The 17,784-nt window shown below is 41.8% G+C and overlaps 1 protein-coding gene across 1 annotated transcript in view; it reads left to right on the plus strand.

Moving 5' to 3' along the window:
* VWA3B (von Willebrand factor A domain containing 3B) overlaps positions 1-17,784 on the plus strand; it is a 205,972-nt gene that overhangs the window by 89,143 nt on the left and 99,045 nt on the right. Inside the window, exons 8-11 of the mRNA XM_068564559.1 lie at positions 2,832-3,019; positions 10,180-10,334; positions 15,019-15,157; positions 16,233-16,364. Of these exons, the coding sequence (XP_068420660.1) occupies positions 2,832-3,019; positions 10,180-10,334; positions 15,019-15,157; positions 16,233-16,364 (614 nt within the window). The remainder of the gene's footprint in view (positions 1-2,831; positions 3,020-10,179; positions 10,335-15,018; positions 15,158-16,232; positions 16,365-17,784) is intronic.

A 17,784-nucleotide genomic window follows, 5' to 3' on the forward strand; every position in this document is an offset into this window, starting at 1 on the left:
CTGGCTGTAGCTGTGATGTTTCGAAAGCACTGGCGGGTAGGTCTTACTTGTTGAAAGATGTTCTGAGATTGATAAGTAGGACAGGGGCCGGGTGGCAGGTAAGTTATCCTGTGACATGGATGTGATCTGCCCATGGATTAGAGAGAATCTAGGATGCATTGTGAGACCACATCTCTATCATAAATGAAGGTATTATCCTTGGCTCCATAGGTGAGAATTTATGTAGCACTTTTAATTAAGATAACTGCAGGGGAATGGGAAGGACCCCTTAGTGAGTGACTCTAATGAATGGATGACTCCCTTGCCACTCCTCTCCTCTCCCTGGGAAAATGAGGCTCAGATGGGGGTGGTGTAATTAGCACTGAAAGTGAAAAGATTTCACCCTTTCTCTCCTTTCTTCAGCTTTGGGGCACCTAGGCTCTTTGGTTTTGTATGCTTGGCTGCCCCTTCTTTCCTTTGTGAAGTTCAAGTTGCCTTGGGGTCTTCCTCCAACCCCTTTTCAGAGGGTAATTGGGAGCCTGAATCATACCCTCAGGGTGACTGCACTGCCTGGTCCTGGGTGAAGCTACAGTCAAAAATTGGTCTCTGGCTCTTTAAAAATCCCTTCTTAGAATTTGTTTGATGTGTTTTTAGGAAATTCTTTTATGATTGGCTTGAATTTATAATTGATAAAAGGCTCTTGTCTTTTTAAAAGAAAGCAACCCAAAACAGAGCAGAGCATGTGATAGGTGTGTGTATTGCTATGGAAATAATTGAATGAAAAGTTTATTTCCTACTACACCTATTGATCATAAAGGAGGGAGGAGAATAAAGTAGGAGTAAAGAGGAGACAAAGGCTTAGAATGTAATCAACAATAATTGAGGAAAAATAGTCACCCAAAGGGTTTCTCCAAGGAGGCTGACCCCACTGACAAAAATGCCTCCAATTTCCTTTTGCTGTTTCCCTGCGATGCAGGAGAACTTGCAGGAGAACCTTGGGATCAGAAGCTCTGGGAAACCTCTGATTTCAGTCCCCTGTGCAGATTGAAAAGACACTTTGTGAATCATGTAGAAACCAACTGCTGACATCGGGGATGGTGCCCAAAGGGGCTTTTGATGCCAGATTGGTTTAAAGTTCAAAAGCCAAAATCAAGCTTCTTTGAGAAGTTCCAGCTCCAGTAGGTTTCAGAGTGCGTTATTTAAAAGCTGTTCTATTAAAATTTGAGGACATATGTAACATTAATGGACAGATCCTTTACGTATTATTGAGAAATAATTGGCTCTCAAGTGTTTTATTTCTTCAAATATTATTCTGATTATATATCCCCTTAAATATAGTAATGGATAACTATGGGTAATATTTTTGTTTCCCCAACAGTGAGTGCTACTTTTTAATTAAAAGTATGATTTAACTTGAATCTGTCTGATAGAAGCATAAATGGAGGGATCACCAAATCATAATTTAGAAAGCTCTTTTCATCTTACCCTAGTGCTTGGCTGCACAGTATAATCACCTAGGCAACTTTGAAAAATCTCAGTGTCCAGATCAGTTAAAACAGAATCTAATGCATGGGGCCCAGGCATCAGTATATTTTAAAACTTCTCAGAGGATTCCAGTGTGCAGGGTTGAGAACCACTGATCCAAGTGAAAATAAACTCTGTAGGGCTGGTGGACCTAATACGTGGTAGTACCCGTTTTAAAAACCACCTCTCTGCACAGCACCTTCTCCCGGTTCTCCTAAGGCTCTACTGGTCCCACTGGGGCTAAGAGCTCAGGGTCCTTTCTGCCTTCCTTCCAGGGGCATGCAGACGAATGTTATCAACCACTCTCTGGAATAAGAAAGCCCTCATTTGTAGCATCTGCTGATTTTCAGATTTTGTAAATGCTCCCGGAGGCATGGTCAATTTCACCATGCGCTACCACTGAGCCTGGAGTCGGGAGGGAAAGGGGCACAGTCAGCTCTCACGGGCCAGCTCCAGACACCATGCCTCCTCTGTGCCCACCCTCAGATACCCCGCTCTCCCTTAGGTGGCCATAGGGGTTTTGAGCCACACGGATAGATACTTTGCTGTTTGTATGATAAGCTGGCTTCTCCGGTGTTCTGCTCAGGTAACATAACACCTCCTCCCACTTAGAGAGTACAGATAAGATTTGGAAAACACCAAGGGAATGCGCCTAAGGCTAGGGATATTTGGGCAATTGGCCTTCTTGCTGTAATTGGTCATGTGAGCCTAAAGTGAGTCATAGATACAGCTCCAGGCGCCTGAGCTGACATGAGGTTCTTGAGCCTGCAGAGTTGAGAGCCAGGCTCTGAATCAGGATAAATTCACCAAGTTAACAGGGGAGCTCCTGTCCCTGATTCCCCTCCCCCCTCGTTACAACGCACTTTGACAACTTTTCATATTGAATCACTTCGACACCCTTAGGAAGGCCAAGCAGATGCTATCTGCAGGTGAAGAATTCCACCGAAGCTCAGAGAGGTTAAACGGGGTGACTCGCCCAAGTTTGAGCAACTTGCCCAAGCTAGTAAGTAACGGGGTCAGGACCTGAACCCAGAGCTTCTGACCCTACGGTTAATGCTCTCCTGCCTTGCCTATCAGCCACCTCCCCCTCTGCATGGGTCCAGTCAACTTAGGTAGCAGAGGAAGTGAAATGAAAAGTAGCAGATTCCTGCCTTCCAGTCTTGTGAACCAATTCTCTGCCAGTCCTGCTTTGGAAAGCATGCTTCCTGAAAAGAATGTGAGCTAACAGAGAACATGTTTCTTTAAAATATTAAGTTGAGGATGACATATGAAAGTCTTGTGTCATGTGAACGGCTGATGAATTGTGATTCCAAAACTACAATTAGGAGCAACCTCTGCCGAAAATGAGTCGAATCCAGAGGACGCCTGGGACTCTGAGAAGTGGCTACAGAAATATGGTTTGAAATCCCAGAAGCTGTCATTTTATGATGTCATTGCTGACTGCTCCTTCCGCCATGCTGATGGAGTTGTTGATATAAAAGCCAAACCAGAGAACGAGTCGGTGCAGACCAGTGCGGTAAGTGAAGTGAACCCCTAGACGGGGATGCCCTGGGAGGGGGCATCTAGGACCAGGGCTGGACCCAGGGCAGGACCAAGGTTGAAAGGCAGCATGAATGCTGCCTTTGAAGAAGGATGCCCCTCTGTTCCCTGCCTTACACTTTTCTGAATGCTACTTGTGGGAGTGGAGCTCAAGTCTGAGAATGGCTTCTAGATATAAGTGAATTAGACAATAATTACACATAAGCCAGGAGCTGTGCTTATAGACATTCAGGCATTGTGTCAAAAAAGAAGCCCTTTGTTTCCCCGCATTGAATGGAAGAGAGAAACTGCTGGTGAATATGCCCCAAAGGAGGCATTTCTATGGTCCTCTTGTACCGTCACTGTATTGGAGCTACATTATTCAAGTGGCTACCAGCCAGCATTTACTGGATTTCCAGTAAACATAAAATTATATTCTCTGAGGGGTTATAGCGTGGTGAGGGTCTATACTGTAAACTTTTGAAAGGTGTAGTTCCATTGTGACAATGGGTCTGAAAGGAATACAGCTTCTCAAGATGCCTGACTCTGGCTCGTAGTGGAAGGATAATGATCTGTAGTAGTGGCTCCTAACCTTTAGTGTGCGTGAGTCACTGGGTTTCAGGCCGGGCCCAGGAAAGTGCATTTATAACAAACCCCAGATAATGCTGAAGCTGCTGATCTGGGAGCCACACTTTGAGAAACGCTGGTGTGTAGAACAGGACCCAGAAGACTGTCCAAAGTTTAGAATTATAGAAAGACTAAATAGTGTCTCCGTATGAAACAGAAAATCAGGATAAAATGAATATTGTACATTTGTAAAACTGAGGGAAATCTCTTTTAGAAGGTAGTAAAAACCCACGTACACACTGAAGTGAGAGCTAAAATGCAAGCCACAGAGCAGACATGTCAGTCACGGCAGCCCAGCCCAGACTACTGGGAGAGGAAATCAAGGTCTTTCCCAAATGCAGTGTCCCTTTATGTATTCTCTAAGGCTCTGATTCAGTGTCAAGATCATCACTGCAAAGTCTCTCAATCCTACAGAGGTGAAAACCCCAGTCTCTTTGACACTCCCTCTTAGGCTGCATGGCCACTGGGTTCCACACGTCCACCCGAGGAAGCGCTGTTTTCCTTTGGGGCCACATTAGCCACATGATGTTGTGTTTTTGCCCTCTGATTGCCATTTACAATGAACTACAAGGAGGAGAATATCAAAATTGAATGAGAAGAAATGCAGAATTGACGCAAGGCTTGTTTCCTGGCTTACATATTGGGATCCAGGGTAATTGCTACATTGCAGGGAAATCTCATTTGTGGGTTTCCTCCCCCAGTACCGTTTTCTGATTTTGTAGACCTTATTCAGTAATGTTATTAGTTCAGGAAATCATACCTAATTAAATTTTCATTTTTAAAATACGTTAGGTCCTGGATATTTTAAAATATGAATTCGTGTCAATTTGAACATAGTTTACTGCAGGCTCCCAGCAGTGTGGTATGCACAGGTCTTCTCTAATACTGATTTTTTCCTTTGCTTTCGTGGCAAATTTAAATGAAATTTTACAGGGATGGTTTGAAAAATTTGGCTTTATAAATGGGGAATTTTACCTCAAACTTCTGACACTAACAAATTATAATATAGTAAAAGTTGAGAAGTGTACAGTATAGCTATCCTCGTTCACCAATATTGATGAAAAAGGGACAATTTTATTTTTAGCATTTGGGGCGACATATCTGGAACTGGATTTATACCTAAAACTGCGATGTGTGTATAAGGTAGAAAGAAACTGAAGCTGTGAAATAGGTTGATTCTTTAGGGTTCCCCCAGACTCCCACTGGGAAGGACCCCCTAGACTTTTAACTATAAAAACTGCTTTGTAGGTATGGATCCAGGAAATTGAGACACAGAGGAATAAACGACGAAAAATGCCTTGCTTTGTAGCATTTCTAAGATGGATGAGCAGGGGAGGGGAGGAGACAAATATGCATTTCTAATTAGGGAATTGCAGGCAAAGTCTAGTAACTTGATGTCTTGGGGCACCCCTTGAAGTCACGTTGCATTCATGGCCACTTACGTTGCTTGAGCACAAAGCCAGCCCTGATGTTCAGAAACCCACTCTAGTCTCATCACTTATTCCTCCAACAAATATTTATTGAGCCTTCACTATGTACCAGGCAGTGTGGTATGGTGGAAAGTACACCGGATTTGAATGAGAAGACTTGGGTGTAAATACTGCTTCTACCAGTTACTAAATATGAGATCTTGAGCAAATAATTTAACCTGTTTGAGTCTCACTCTCCACATCTGTAAAATGGGTGGTATAAAGTCTAAATTTGAAAATTGTACATATAAGCACCATGCCTGGCACTTAGGAGATGCCCACTAGATGTTGCCTTCCTTGTTTTCTTTGTTACAAACATGGTGAGTCAGAAAGGAGCATTTATGGAATGCCTACCCACTTCATATGCAAGGTGAATATTTGTGCTCTTGTATCCCACATGAGAAAATGAAGTCCCAGGGCCTCCAAGGGGTTAGACGACTCAGCTGAGATCTCGTGGCAGGTAGAGGCAGGGTTTGAATTCAGATCTGTTGGGCTCTCAACACTGTGCTTTTCCCATTTGGACACTCTGGTGCCGGACACCTGTGTTCTCGTAACTTCTGGTCTGGTGTGTTTCCATTTGGAAATGCACAAGGCACAGTTGGGAAATGTCATGTGATGGGATTCAGAGTAGGGAGCACATGATGAGACTGAGAGAGAGGATGTGTTTCTCCTTCCATCTTTGCACTGCAGTGGAGACATCGTTCGCCTTCCTGCCTGCCTTGAGAACAGCAGGACTGATCCCATTATGTGCTTCAACCCTGCCTACATCAGTCACCCCTGGACCTCTGGATTCTCATCCCTGTGTGGCTCTGGCATCCCTGCTGTGAGCCTCTTCCATCCCCCCCTGACTCCTAAAACCCCTCCACTGTGCCCTCTGGAACTGGAAGTCATCAGCAAACCCTCTGTAGCCTCACATACTCTGAAATGTTCCCTTCACCTGCTTGTCTGGGTTCTTGCTCAAGGACCCTAGTTTCTCTCCCATTCTCCCTGTATCTGTGGGCACAGAGGTGGGTGGTGACCTCCTTGTTCCTCTTTGCTGTTTCTTGATCATTCTCCCTCCCTCTTCCCAGGTCATCAGAATGTACCACCCAATGTACCTTCTGTATCTGACACCCACTGAGCCTCAGGTCACCCCCATCCATCCTTGAAGATTATAGCTTCTGGCTTGCTGTCACTGGCTCCAACTGTTTGAATCCTTAGTGATGTCAGTTCCTTGTGGATGACCCTTCCCATACCCAGACCTTTCATTTCTCTGACCTGTTCAGTGACTTTCTCCTCCATTCCTTCTCTTCCATCCTGCCATGGCATACCCTTGACCTCGTCATTGCAAATAACTGTGTAATCATAACCCACATAATCAATTCCAAAGGTCCCACTCATTTTAGGTCATTTCCTCCACTACCCTAATTCCAGTCTTTCAGCCCCATGGGGATATACAGCTTGTTGTTTCTATGACCTTTTCTCTGTCCTCTTATCCTTTGTCCCTCTCATAATCCTCAGCTACTCCCCCTGCCTTACATTCTTGGACTCCTCTGGCAAAACCACAACCTTTGTTAAACCCAGCTTTCTGCCTTATACCCGTGCAACTGACTCTGATGAAGGAAACTGGAGAAAAACACACAGCCACCTGGTTTCACTTTAAATTCCTGACGTCTGATTTCAGGCGGATCTTTTGTGCTGCTGCCCAGCATCCTGCTCGGGTTTACAATCCACTCTGACTCCTATTCTCTCAGGTGCCTGCCTTCTCTCTCCTCACACCTCCAACACCTCCTCCTCCCCACCCGCTCTTAGCAGGAGACCTTGCTTCGCAGGTCACTGAACACTGAAGTGAACATTTGCCTCCACGTTACAAATCCCCGGGCATCTGCACCTGTACGCTCTACCCCTGTTTCTTCTAGGATGGCTGAATTGTCCTCACCAACCAACCCTTCCACGTGTGCACTGACCCCTATCCCCTCTTTCATCCATTCTCCCCCTTTCTAGTCTGTGTCATTCATATTGTCCTCATTTCTGGATCTTTCCTGTCAGCATAAAAACATGGCGGTACTTGTCCCATCTTAAAAATACAATTCTTTGACCCCCATCTTTGTCTCTGGCTCTGCCTCTTTTGCCATATTCCTCTGTTCATTTTTGGAACCCAATGCCTCAATAGTTTTGTAAATCCTTTTTCTCTCATTCCATAGTTCTCCCATGCTCTCTTGAATATACTCCAATCAGGCAAAGGTCTCACTCTTTCCGAGGATCCCTGAATTGCTAAATTCAGAGGTTAATTCTCAGTCTCTTCCTTACTTGACCTCTTATCACCAGTTGCTATTGTTGGTTACTTCCATGAAATTCTTTTGCTTGCAGAAAATACACTGTCTTGTTTTTCTGCCTAGCTCACTGGCTAATCTTTTTTTTTTTTTTTTTTTAAATCAGAGAATTTTATGAAACATTTTATTTTTTAAAAAAATTTTTATTGGAGTATAGTTGCTTTACAATGTTGTGTTAGTTTCTACTGTACAGCAAAGTGAGTCAGCTATATGTATACATATATCCCCTCTTTTTTGGATTTCCTTCTCTTTTAGGTCACCCCAGAGCACTGAGTAGAGTTTCCTGTGCCATACAGCCGGTTCTCATTAGTTATCTATTTTATACATAGTATCAATTGTGTATAAATGTCAATCCCCATCTCCCAATTCATCCTGGCTAATCTTTCTCAGTCTTCCTTGTTATTTCTTTCTCATTTTCCCAATCTCTACCTGCTGAAGGGCCTCAAGGTGCAGTCCCTGGACCTCTTCTCTGTCTGCTCTCATTCTCTGGATGACCTCATCCAGCCCCGTGGCTTTTAATACTGTGTGTGTGCTGGTGACTTCCAACTTTAAATCTCCAGCCGTGAGTCCTTCCCTGACCTTTGCCGGGCTACTTGCCATGTTACTGGGATGTCTAATAGGCATCTGGAACCTAACACATCAGACACTGAATCCCCATCTTTCCCTTCAAGGCTGCTCTCCCATAATCTTCCTCCCATCAATTTATTGCCACTCCACATTTTTAGTTCTTTGGGCCAAAAACCTGGGAGTCATTCCTGACTCCCCTCTTTTATCTCATACCCACATCTGCCCTCTCATTAAATCCTGTCAGTTCTACCTTTATAATATATCTGTAATTCAGAATCTGGCCACTTCTCACCATTTCTACCCCTGGTCCAAGCCGCCTCACTGACCTCCTGACTCTGCCCTTGACTATCTGCAGTCTATTCTCAGCAGAGTATCCACAGTTATCCTTTAAAATGAAAAAAGGGGGCTTCCCTGGTGGCGCAGTGGTTAAGAATCCACCTGCCAATACAGGGGACACAGGTTCGAGCCCTGGTCCGGGAAGATCCCACATGCCGCGGAGCAACTAAGCCCGTGCGCCACAACTACCGAGCCTGTGTTCTAGAGCCCGTGAGCCACAGCTACTGAGGCTGCGTGCCACAAATACTGAAGCCCGTGCGCCTAGAGCCCAGGCTCCGCGACAAGCCACCGCAGCGAGAAGCCCATGCACCATTAACTGAAACTAAAGCCTGCACGCAGCAACAAAGACCCAACGCAGCCATAAATAAATAAATAAATAAATAAATAAATAAATAAATTTATTTTAAAAAACCCGAAAACTGTTTAGAAATGAAACTTTTAAATTGTGAGTAAGACAAGTATAAATTGTGTCATTTTTCTAAGAGAATAGATCTGGAAAGTTCTCATCACAAGAAAAAAATTGTAACTGTGGGGTGATGAATGTTAACTAAACTTATTGTGGTGATCATTTCCCAGTATATCCATATATCAAATCATTATGTTGTACACCTAAAACTAATAAAATGTTAAATGTCAGTTGTATCTCAATTTAAAAACATTGTGTCGCTTCTTATGTTAAGGCCCTTGGATGGTTCCTTTTTTCATTCAGAGGACAAACCAGAATCATTTCCATCAGTCAGCAAGCTTTACAGCATCTGCTTCCTGGTCCTCCTTCTCCTATTTCTCTGGCTTCATCTTGCTCTTTCCCTCACTCACTATGTTTTGGCTACACTGCCCTTCCTAAAAGTCTACAGACATGCTAGGCAAACACTTACCTAAGGGCTTTTGTCCTTGCTGTGTCCTCAGACTCCCCCCAGACCTCCAAAGGGCCACACGCTTTGTCCCCTCAGGTTTCACTCATATTTCATCTTCTCTTTGAGGCTTTCCCTTCTAGGTCTTAACTTGCCCCTTCCCCTCCCCTGTCCCTCAGCATTCTCTCTTCTCCTTCCTTGCCTTATTTGTCTCCACAGCATTTGTCATCCTCTGACCTGCTAGATGAGTATTGGTTTATCATCTGGCTCTTTTCCTGTCATGTGAGCTCCATGAAGGCAGGGATTTTGGTCTTCTTTTATGGATTGTATTCCTGGTGCCTAGAACAGGGCCTGGCGAGTGGTGCTTGATGCATTTATAAACTGGTTGGATGAGTGATAGAGACAGTCCTTCGGAAAGCTCTCTTTGTGGGAAGACTTTGTCCTTGGTCCAGTTCCGTATGTCCAGGAAGGATGCTAGATGTGACATGGGGTTCTTTACTACTTTTTTTCGTTTGGGGCTGGGAGTAACAGTGGAAAGATGCTTGGGGTGTCTTTAGTCCCACCTCCTCTAGATCTCTCTGACCCTCTAGACCATTGTGAACTCTTTCTTCTTTGCCAGAACTTGCCCAATCATTACTGTCTCAACCCAGGACTAGGTACTGGGTGCTAGTGTTCTACATTGCTACTTTCTGTGTGTTTGTATATGTAGGTGTGTGCCTGTGTGTGTGTTTAGAATCTCCCTGCTGGAAACATTAGCTTCTCTGGGCACAACTGGGATTGCCCATGTCTTTCTGACCGTCATTCACGACATCCAGCGCAGGGCTCCATATGGAGTAGGCCCCGGTAATATGTTTGGTTGAACCAACTGTTGAATGATTTTATGGTGGGAGTGAGTGCTAGGAGCTGTATAAATAAGGCAGAGGTGGAGGTGCCATCTGGGGACTTTTCTTCTTTGAATGGTTTCTGAGTGGCTTCTGTCCTATGTCTTTTCCTTAGGAGACCAACAAGAAGACAGTGCATGCGAAATACTGCGGCAGATTTGTCCATGCTCCCTGGAAGGATGGGAGCTTGGTCCACGTCTGCATTACCAAGGAGAAGTACACATGGTACAGTGAGAGAATTCATGCAGTCCTGGCCCGGATCCAGAGGAGGTTGGTGTATTGCATGAGGATACATTGCATGATCCAGTCTCTCTTGAAATTCAGGTCTGCTTGAGCTCTTGGTAAAGCTCAACCGAGAGAAATGGCCAATAAGCATTGTTACGTCAAGGTTGCCATCTGATGGTTTGCTGTTGGCCTCATTGTTCATAACCAAAGGGGATGTTTGGATGCAGATTCTGAGCTGCCTTGATGCCAGTGCAGACTCTGAAAAACAGCAAACAAAGATGTAGTTATCGCGTTGATTGTGCATCACTGTAGGAGGCAAAGGAACACTTCTGCTTATGTCTTGCATTTTTTGTGGGCCTCAGGTGTACAGCAGACTGTATGACACCTGTCCTCTGTACTCTTGAATATTACCTTTCAAGGCGACTGTTACAATGTTGTGAAACATTTATATGCAATGGAATAATATTTATATATACATATTAGAAATCTGCTAAAAATAACTTCATGTGGTCCCTCTCAACCCTGCTGGTTCTTAAAATATGGTAATGCTCATAAGAGTCTAGTGTACTAGGCTGTGACCTCAACATCAGCTCCGTGGGGTGACCTAGCTCAATGCTTTCATCTCGCTGATGCCAAGGGAGGTGCTCTAGATGATGCTCTAGAATATGAAGACCACGTCCATTTAGGTGCATGGGCCCTAAGGTCAGATAGAGCTGGATTCTAATCCCGGTCTGCTATTTTCTGTGACCCTGGGCAGGTTAGTCAGTGTCTTTGTGCATCAGCTTTCTCATTTATAAAGCAGGAATGATAATGCCATTTACAAATGTGTTCTGTGGATTAGATTAGATACTAAGTCTAATGAGTGTAGGCTAGTACCCAGCCTGTAGTAGTCACTTGCAATCAGAGCTTTTTCCCTCCTTCCATGTTTTCTGTTATAAACGACAAGCTGCAGACACCTGTCTCCCCCCATATATACTCTGCAGAGCCCCAGTTTCTCAAAACCCAGCTGGTGATGGGTTACTCAGAAAAAGTAATCCTTGCTTCTGGAGTCTTCTGTGCTTATGGTTTTGGGATTGACTCCATAAGGAGAGTAGTTTGGATTTCAAATCTGGGGAAAAGGAAGCTGCTTAGAAGACACCCCACCTGGCAGCTTCTGGGTCTGTTTGTCCCTCTCCTCCCACCAGGTATCAAGGGTTGCTGGGAAGGTTTCTCTCCTCTTGTATTTTCTGGAAGACTTCATGGAGAATTAGTATCATCTCCCCTTTAAATGTTCATGGAATTCACCATTGAAGCCATCTGGGCCTAGAGTTTTTCTTTGTGGGAAGGTTTTTGTTTTTTGTTTTTAACTCTGCATTCAATTTCTTTATACATAGAGCTGATACTGGTCATTTATGTCATCTTTATTTTCTAAGTCTGACTGGAGGTTATCCGTCCTATCAATCTTTTCAAAGAACTGGCTTTTGGTTTCACTGTTGTTGTTGTTGTTTTGTTTTGTTTTGTTTCTCTGTAGGGTTTTCTCCTTTCTATGCCATTGATTTCTACTCTTATCTTTATTATTTCCTTCTTTCTCTTTACTTCGGGTTTAAGTTTTTTAAGATAGATACTTAGATCACTGATCTTGACCTACCTTTCTAATATAAACATTTAATTTTATAAATTTCCCTCTGAGTGGTGCTTTAGCTGTCTCTCACAAATTTTGATATGTTGTATTTCATTTCATTCATCTCAAAACATTTTCTAATTTCCCCTTTGATTTCTTCTTTGACCAAAGGGTTACTTCCCAAGTATTTGTGAATTTTTCCTGATAGCTTTTAATTTCAATGTGGACAGAGAAATACTGTATGATTTCAGTTCTTATAAATCTGTTGAGATCTGTTTTGTGGCCCAGAATATGAAGAAAAAACCACTTTTGTTGGGTGGAGTATACTTTGAATATCTCAGCTCAAGTTGGTTGATAGTATTATTCAAATCTTCCATATTATTACTGATTTTCTGCTTAATTGTTCTATAAATTATTGAGAGAAGAGTGCTAGAATCTCCAACTATAGTTGTGTATTTGTCCAATTTTTCTTTCAGTTCTAAAATTTTTTCTTCATGTAATTTGAAGCTCGATTAGCCAATACATGTACATTTAGTGTTGTTAGGTCCTCTTGATGAATCAACTCCCTTATTGTTATTGAAATGTCCCTTTTTATCTTTGGTAATATTCTTTGTTATGGAATCTGCTTTGTCTAATATCAATATAGCTACTCTGGCTTTCTTTTGTTATTTTCTGCAGGATTTTTCTTTTTTCCGTCCTTTTACCTTTACCTATATGTATCTTATATTGAAATAGCCTTCTTGTCAACAGAATATGTAAGGATATTATTTTTAATCCAATCGGACAATCTCTGCTTTTCATTGGAGTGTTAAGATCATTTATATTTAATGTGATTATTGATTTAGTTGGATTTAAACCTAAGATCTTGCTATTTGTTTTCTATTTGTTCCACCTGTTCTTTGTTCCCTTTTTACTCTTATTCTGCCTACTTGTGTTTGAATATTTTTTATGATTCCATTTATCCCCACTATTGGCTTGTTAACTCTACCTCTTTGTTTTGTTTTGTTGTGGTGTGACTACTTTAGCATTTACAATATACATCTTTAACTTATCACAGTCTAGCTTCAGATAATAATATATTGCTTCACGTACATCATGAAAGTCTTCGGCTTCCATTCCCTTTCTGACTTGTCTATTGCTGTCCTACACTTTACTTCCACATATGCTATAAACCCAAAATACATTATAAACAATCAATTGTCTTGTAAACAGATTTAAAATGAGAATAAATGTTATTTTGTATTTATTCACATATTTTTGATTTCTGTTGCTCTCTACTCTTTTTGTATAGATCCTAGCACAGGTCTGTTGGTGATGCATTCTCTCAGCTGTTTTAGTCTGAAAAACTCTTGAATTTACTTTTATTTTTGGAAGGTATTTTTGCTAAGTATTGAATTCTAGGTTTACAGTTTTATCTTTTAATACTTTAAAAATCGTTCCCCATTCTTTTTGGCTTGCACGATGAGAAGTCACCTATTATTCCTATGTTGTCTCTGGTTCCTTTTAAGATTTTTTTCTTTATCACTAAATTTCAGCCATTATATTATGATGTGTCGTGGTGTTGTTGTTGTTGTTGTTGTTTTTCTTTCTATTTGGGTTCTTTGAGCTTCTTGGATCTGTGGGTGTATTGTTTTCATCAAAACTGGAAACATTTGATTGTATTTCTTCAAATATTTTGCTGTCCCCTTTTCCCCCTCCTTAGTGTCTAATTACACATGTGTTAGACTCCTAGATATTGTTCCATGGGTTGCTTATTCTGTTATATTTTTTTAACCTTTTTCTCTCAGTGTTTTATTTTGAATCGTTTACTATTACTATGTCTTTCTTAAAATTCCCTGGTCTTTTCTTCTGCTAGTGTCTACTTCACTGTTAACAGCATGCAGTGTATTTTTCATTTCAGTCATTGTATATCTCTAGATGTTTCCTCAGAGGATTTTTTTTTAGATCTTCCATTCCTCTCCTCATTCTGTTCCTACTTTACCTTCTTGAACATATGGATTATGTTTACAATAGCTGCGTAACATCCTTTTTTGCAAATTCTATCATCTGTGTCATTTTGAGGTATGTTTCTTTTGATCTGTCTTTCTTCTGGTTATGGGTCATATTTTCCTGCTTCTCTGTGTGCCTGGAAATTTTCTACTGGATGCCAGATATTTTGAATTCTACATTGTTGGGTACTGGATTTTGATGCATTTTTTATGTGTGTTCTGTGATGCAGTTGTTACTTGGAATGCAGTAAGTTACTCTGGGGCTTGCTTTTAAGTTATGTCAGCGTAGGTGCAGGGGAGCCTTTCGTTCAGGACTAATTTGGTCCTATTATTAAGGCAATACCCTTGTGAGGACTCTACTTGAGGCCACATGCATTGTGGAGGCTTTTCCACTCTGGCTGATTGGAAGATGAACTATTTCCAGACTTGTGTGAGCTCTGAGGGGTTGGTCCATCTATTACTTTTTTGGTGATTTATTCCCTGGCTTCAGTAGTTTCTTCACACACATGCCCTGATCATGACTTAGCCAAAAATCTCCAGGGCACCCTTCTGCAGATATCTGGAGCACATTGTCTCTCCCTTTCAATCTCTCTTTCCATCCCTCTCTGACGCTCTTTCTCTCCTATGCAGTGATCTCCTCTTCAGTGTTTTGCCCTGTAAAGTCTAGTTGACTGGGCCTTGCTGAACTCTGAACTCAGTTTCAAATATTTTTTTTATCTGCCCCGCCCTCTCCCCCAGGGTTTGCCTGCAACCATGAATTTAATCTACATCCTGTGATGGGATCCTGAGCCTGGACCACAGAAGCAGTCCTGCTTACATGACCACCTAGTGCTTGGTTATTACTGGGATCTGGGGTTGCTTGATTCTATCCATAAGCTTCATTGAAGCTTCAGGAATGTGCTGGCATTACTAGCTTGACTGCAGTCAGCAGGGTTAGAAGAATAAATGGTGTGAAGTCATAGCTAAAGGCCTCAAAAATATCAGATGACTGGAAGTAATTTACTTTTGGCTTTGGAGCCCAGTATTGGATTTATTTTTCTGTCCTATTGATTTTCCTCTGTAGAGGTATCGTTAAGTTCTTAGGAAGATGCTTTGAGTGCCACAGGCTCTAACCATTCCCTTTCAACTATTTCCTGCCTAGGATTAAACGGCTACAGGATGGGAGTCAAGTCCTTTTTGGAAAAGTGCCTAGTGATTGTGTCTACATTCTCATTGACACGTCTCACTCAATGAAGGGGAAACTGGACCTGGTGAAGAACAAGATCATCCAGCTCATACAGGTGAGATGGAGCTGTCGGGATCAAGCACCTGGGGGCCTGAGTATCATGAGTGCATCTCCGCCAGTCAACACCTGTAGTGGTTATGAGAGATGCGCAGGCCAGGTTTGCACTCAGAAATCACAGAAAAGCCACTTCAGAAAAAGGCTCCCTTTTGCCAGTGAGAGCATCATCAGTTCTTTGCAAGCAGACCCTTCCTTCTGTGGGTCCTTCCTACAACATATACGGGTAGCTAAGGAAATTGCTATGTCCATTGCCCCAGGTTTTCTCTATCCTGGAATCTGTGGTGTGCACACGCCTCCATTGTTTTCCAGATACTCTTCAGCTCGGCATGCTTATTTTAATTACCAGTGCGTGTTAGGGATGCTGCATGCACTGGCCCCAGAACTAATGTGCGGGAGGAGCGTGGGCTGATGGTCAGGAGCTTCTGGTCCTCATTCCACCTGTGCTGCCTCTGAGTTGTACTACCCAAAGCGGGCTGCTAACACTCCCTAACTCCTAGTTTCCACACATATAAATGGCTATCAGAGGACTGTCATGACTTGGTAGTCTTGACGTGAGTATGAACCATAGAAAACAATGGCAGGGAGTGTTTGACAAATACAAAACAGAATTTTTAATTTGATGAACTTCTACTGGAGAAACATGAGCTGATGGATGGAAGCCAAGTGAATAAATCTGTAACCAAATAATAGCTTTACCAAAAAGATGTTGACCAAAGCGATAACACTGTTTTGGATTCTTTTAAGCGTTTAGTGTGCATATTCGGTATACCATTAATGTCAGTGTTAAACACAAGATTTAATATCACATTATACATGTAAACTTATACATATATGTGATATATATATATATGTTTGTACATATATACATTTGTAAATGTTTAATAGCCAACCTGTGTGTAAATTTTATTTAAATGCCTTTTGAACTAGGAAAGATTTTCTCTATTGAATATAATTTTTAGCTTCTAGAACTGAAAAGAGATATCAAACGATTAAAATGCATCAAACCATGATCTGTCCTAATCTTTTCTCACACATAAGTGGTTTCATGGCTAAATAATAATTGTCTCTTACAGGAGCAGCTGAAGTATAAAAGGAAATTCAATTTTGTGCAGTTTGATGCTCAAGCCGTTGCTTGGCGGGAAAAACTTGTTGAAATTGATGAGGATAATTTGAAAGGGGCCCAGGCCTGGGTTAGAGACATTAAGGTAAGAAGGAGGCTGGGTCTGGGAGAAGAAGGATAGAGATCAGGATAGAAATGCTTGAGAAAGTGCTTTGAACGCCAAGGATAGCCATGGCTTCACACAGACGTTCATTTTGCTTACAGAGGTCATGTTAATTCAATCTTTTCTGTCAATATCTAACATTTAGATAAGCTTCTATTGACAGCACTGCTCTTGGCTCAAGTCTCAGCACTTTTATGAAAACGAATTTCAAAATATAATTTTTTTTTACTTAAACATTCATATTTGTTTCTTCTGACGCTTCATTCTTGCTTCAAATGATATATTACAGCTGTTTTTAACAGTGGACTTTGTTCAAAAGTAATGAACCTGTGGAAACATACAGTACAGTGTGAGTGGTAAGGGCTGAAAGCAAGGAGAGAGATAGGGCAGCAGGATATCATAAGAAGGTGAAATACTTTCTTCAGGCCTGCATTTTACTTGGAGAACTTTAAAGCTGCTGCTCTTGGCATTTACACAGACTACTGGGGAGAATTTGCCTTTCCTCAAATTTTCTCTTATCTTGAACTTAATTTTAAAAGTTCCTTTTCTAGAACCACATAGCATTCCAGATATTTAAGATATACTAAAACTGAGATCAAGAGTTATTCTTAGAAGTCCAATATGGATCGCAAGTATCTTTAAAATAGTTCAGTGCCTGAGTTTAGAGTCCTGGATTTGGCAGGAAGCCGCACATGGGTGTTAGTGAAGCTCCCTGAATATCAACCAAGCAGAACTTGCACTGTCATTGGGATGTTCTGGAGTTCCCCTGGGATTTGTTTTTTAAAAATGGAAGGTGGGGGGGGGAATTCCCTGGCAGTCCAGTGGTTAGGAGTCGCGCTTTCACTGCCAAAGGCCCAGGTTCGATCCCTGGTTAAGGAACTAAGATCCCACAAGCTGCGCAGCATGGCCAAATAAATAAATAAAATAAAAATGGGAGGAGGAAATCTATAAGAAATATTAATGCCTGTAAAATTTTGTCCTAACTGGCTACCTTATGCTGGGAAAGAATATTAAATTCATAATCAATTTGTTAAATGTCCAGGATTATCCATTGAAGTTCCTTGGGACATATGTTGTCTTCTTTTACAGTAGGAAATATCTTAATTCAGAGCCCACTAATTTAGAGTTTGTGATAGCAAGATATTATATATGTAATCTCATTGGGTAAAAACATAAGTGGGTTCTGCTTTGTGTAAAAATCACTGATGAATAGTATCAGCCATCTAAGTGGCTAAAAATATGTCAGATCATTTTTTTGTAAAGTGTGATTCTGCTCTCTTCAAAAGTCTTCATTGAAGAACCCTTGCTTGCTTGCTGAATGTGCAAAATTCATTTTCAAGAAGACCAGATTCCTCTGTTATTCTTTGGACTAGTTTGGTCCAGGAATCAACCCAGTAAGTTC

The sequence above is a fragment of the Eschrichtius robustus genome, chromosome 15 (genome assembly GCF_028021215.1).
Source record: "Eschrichtius robustus isolate mEscRob2 chromosome 15, mEscRob2.pri, whole genome shotgun sequence".
Lineage (NCBI taxonomy): Eukaryota > Metazoa > Chordata > Mammalia > Artiodactyla > Eschrichtiidae > Eschrichtius > Eschrichtius robustus.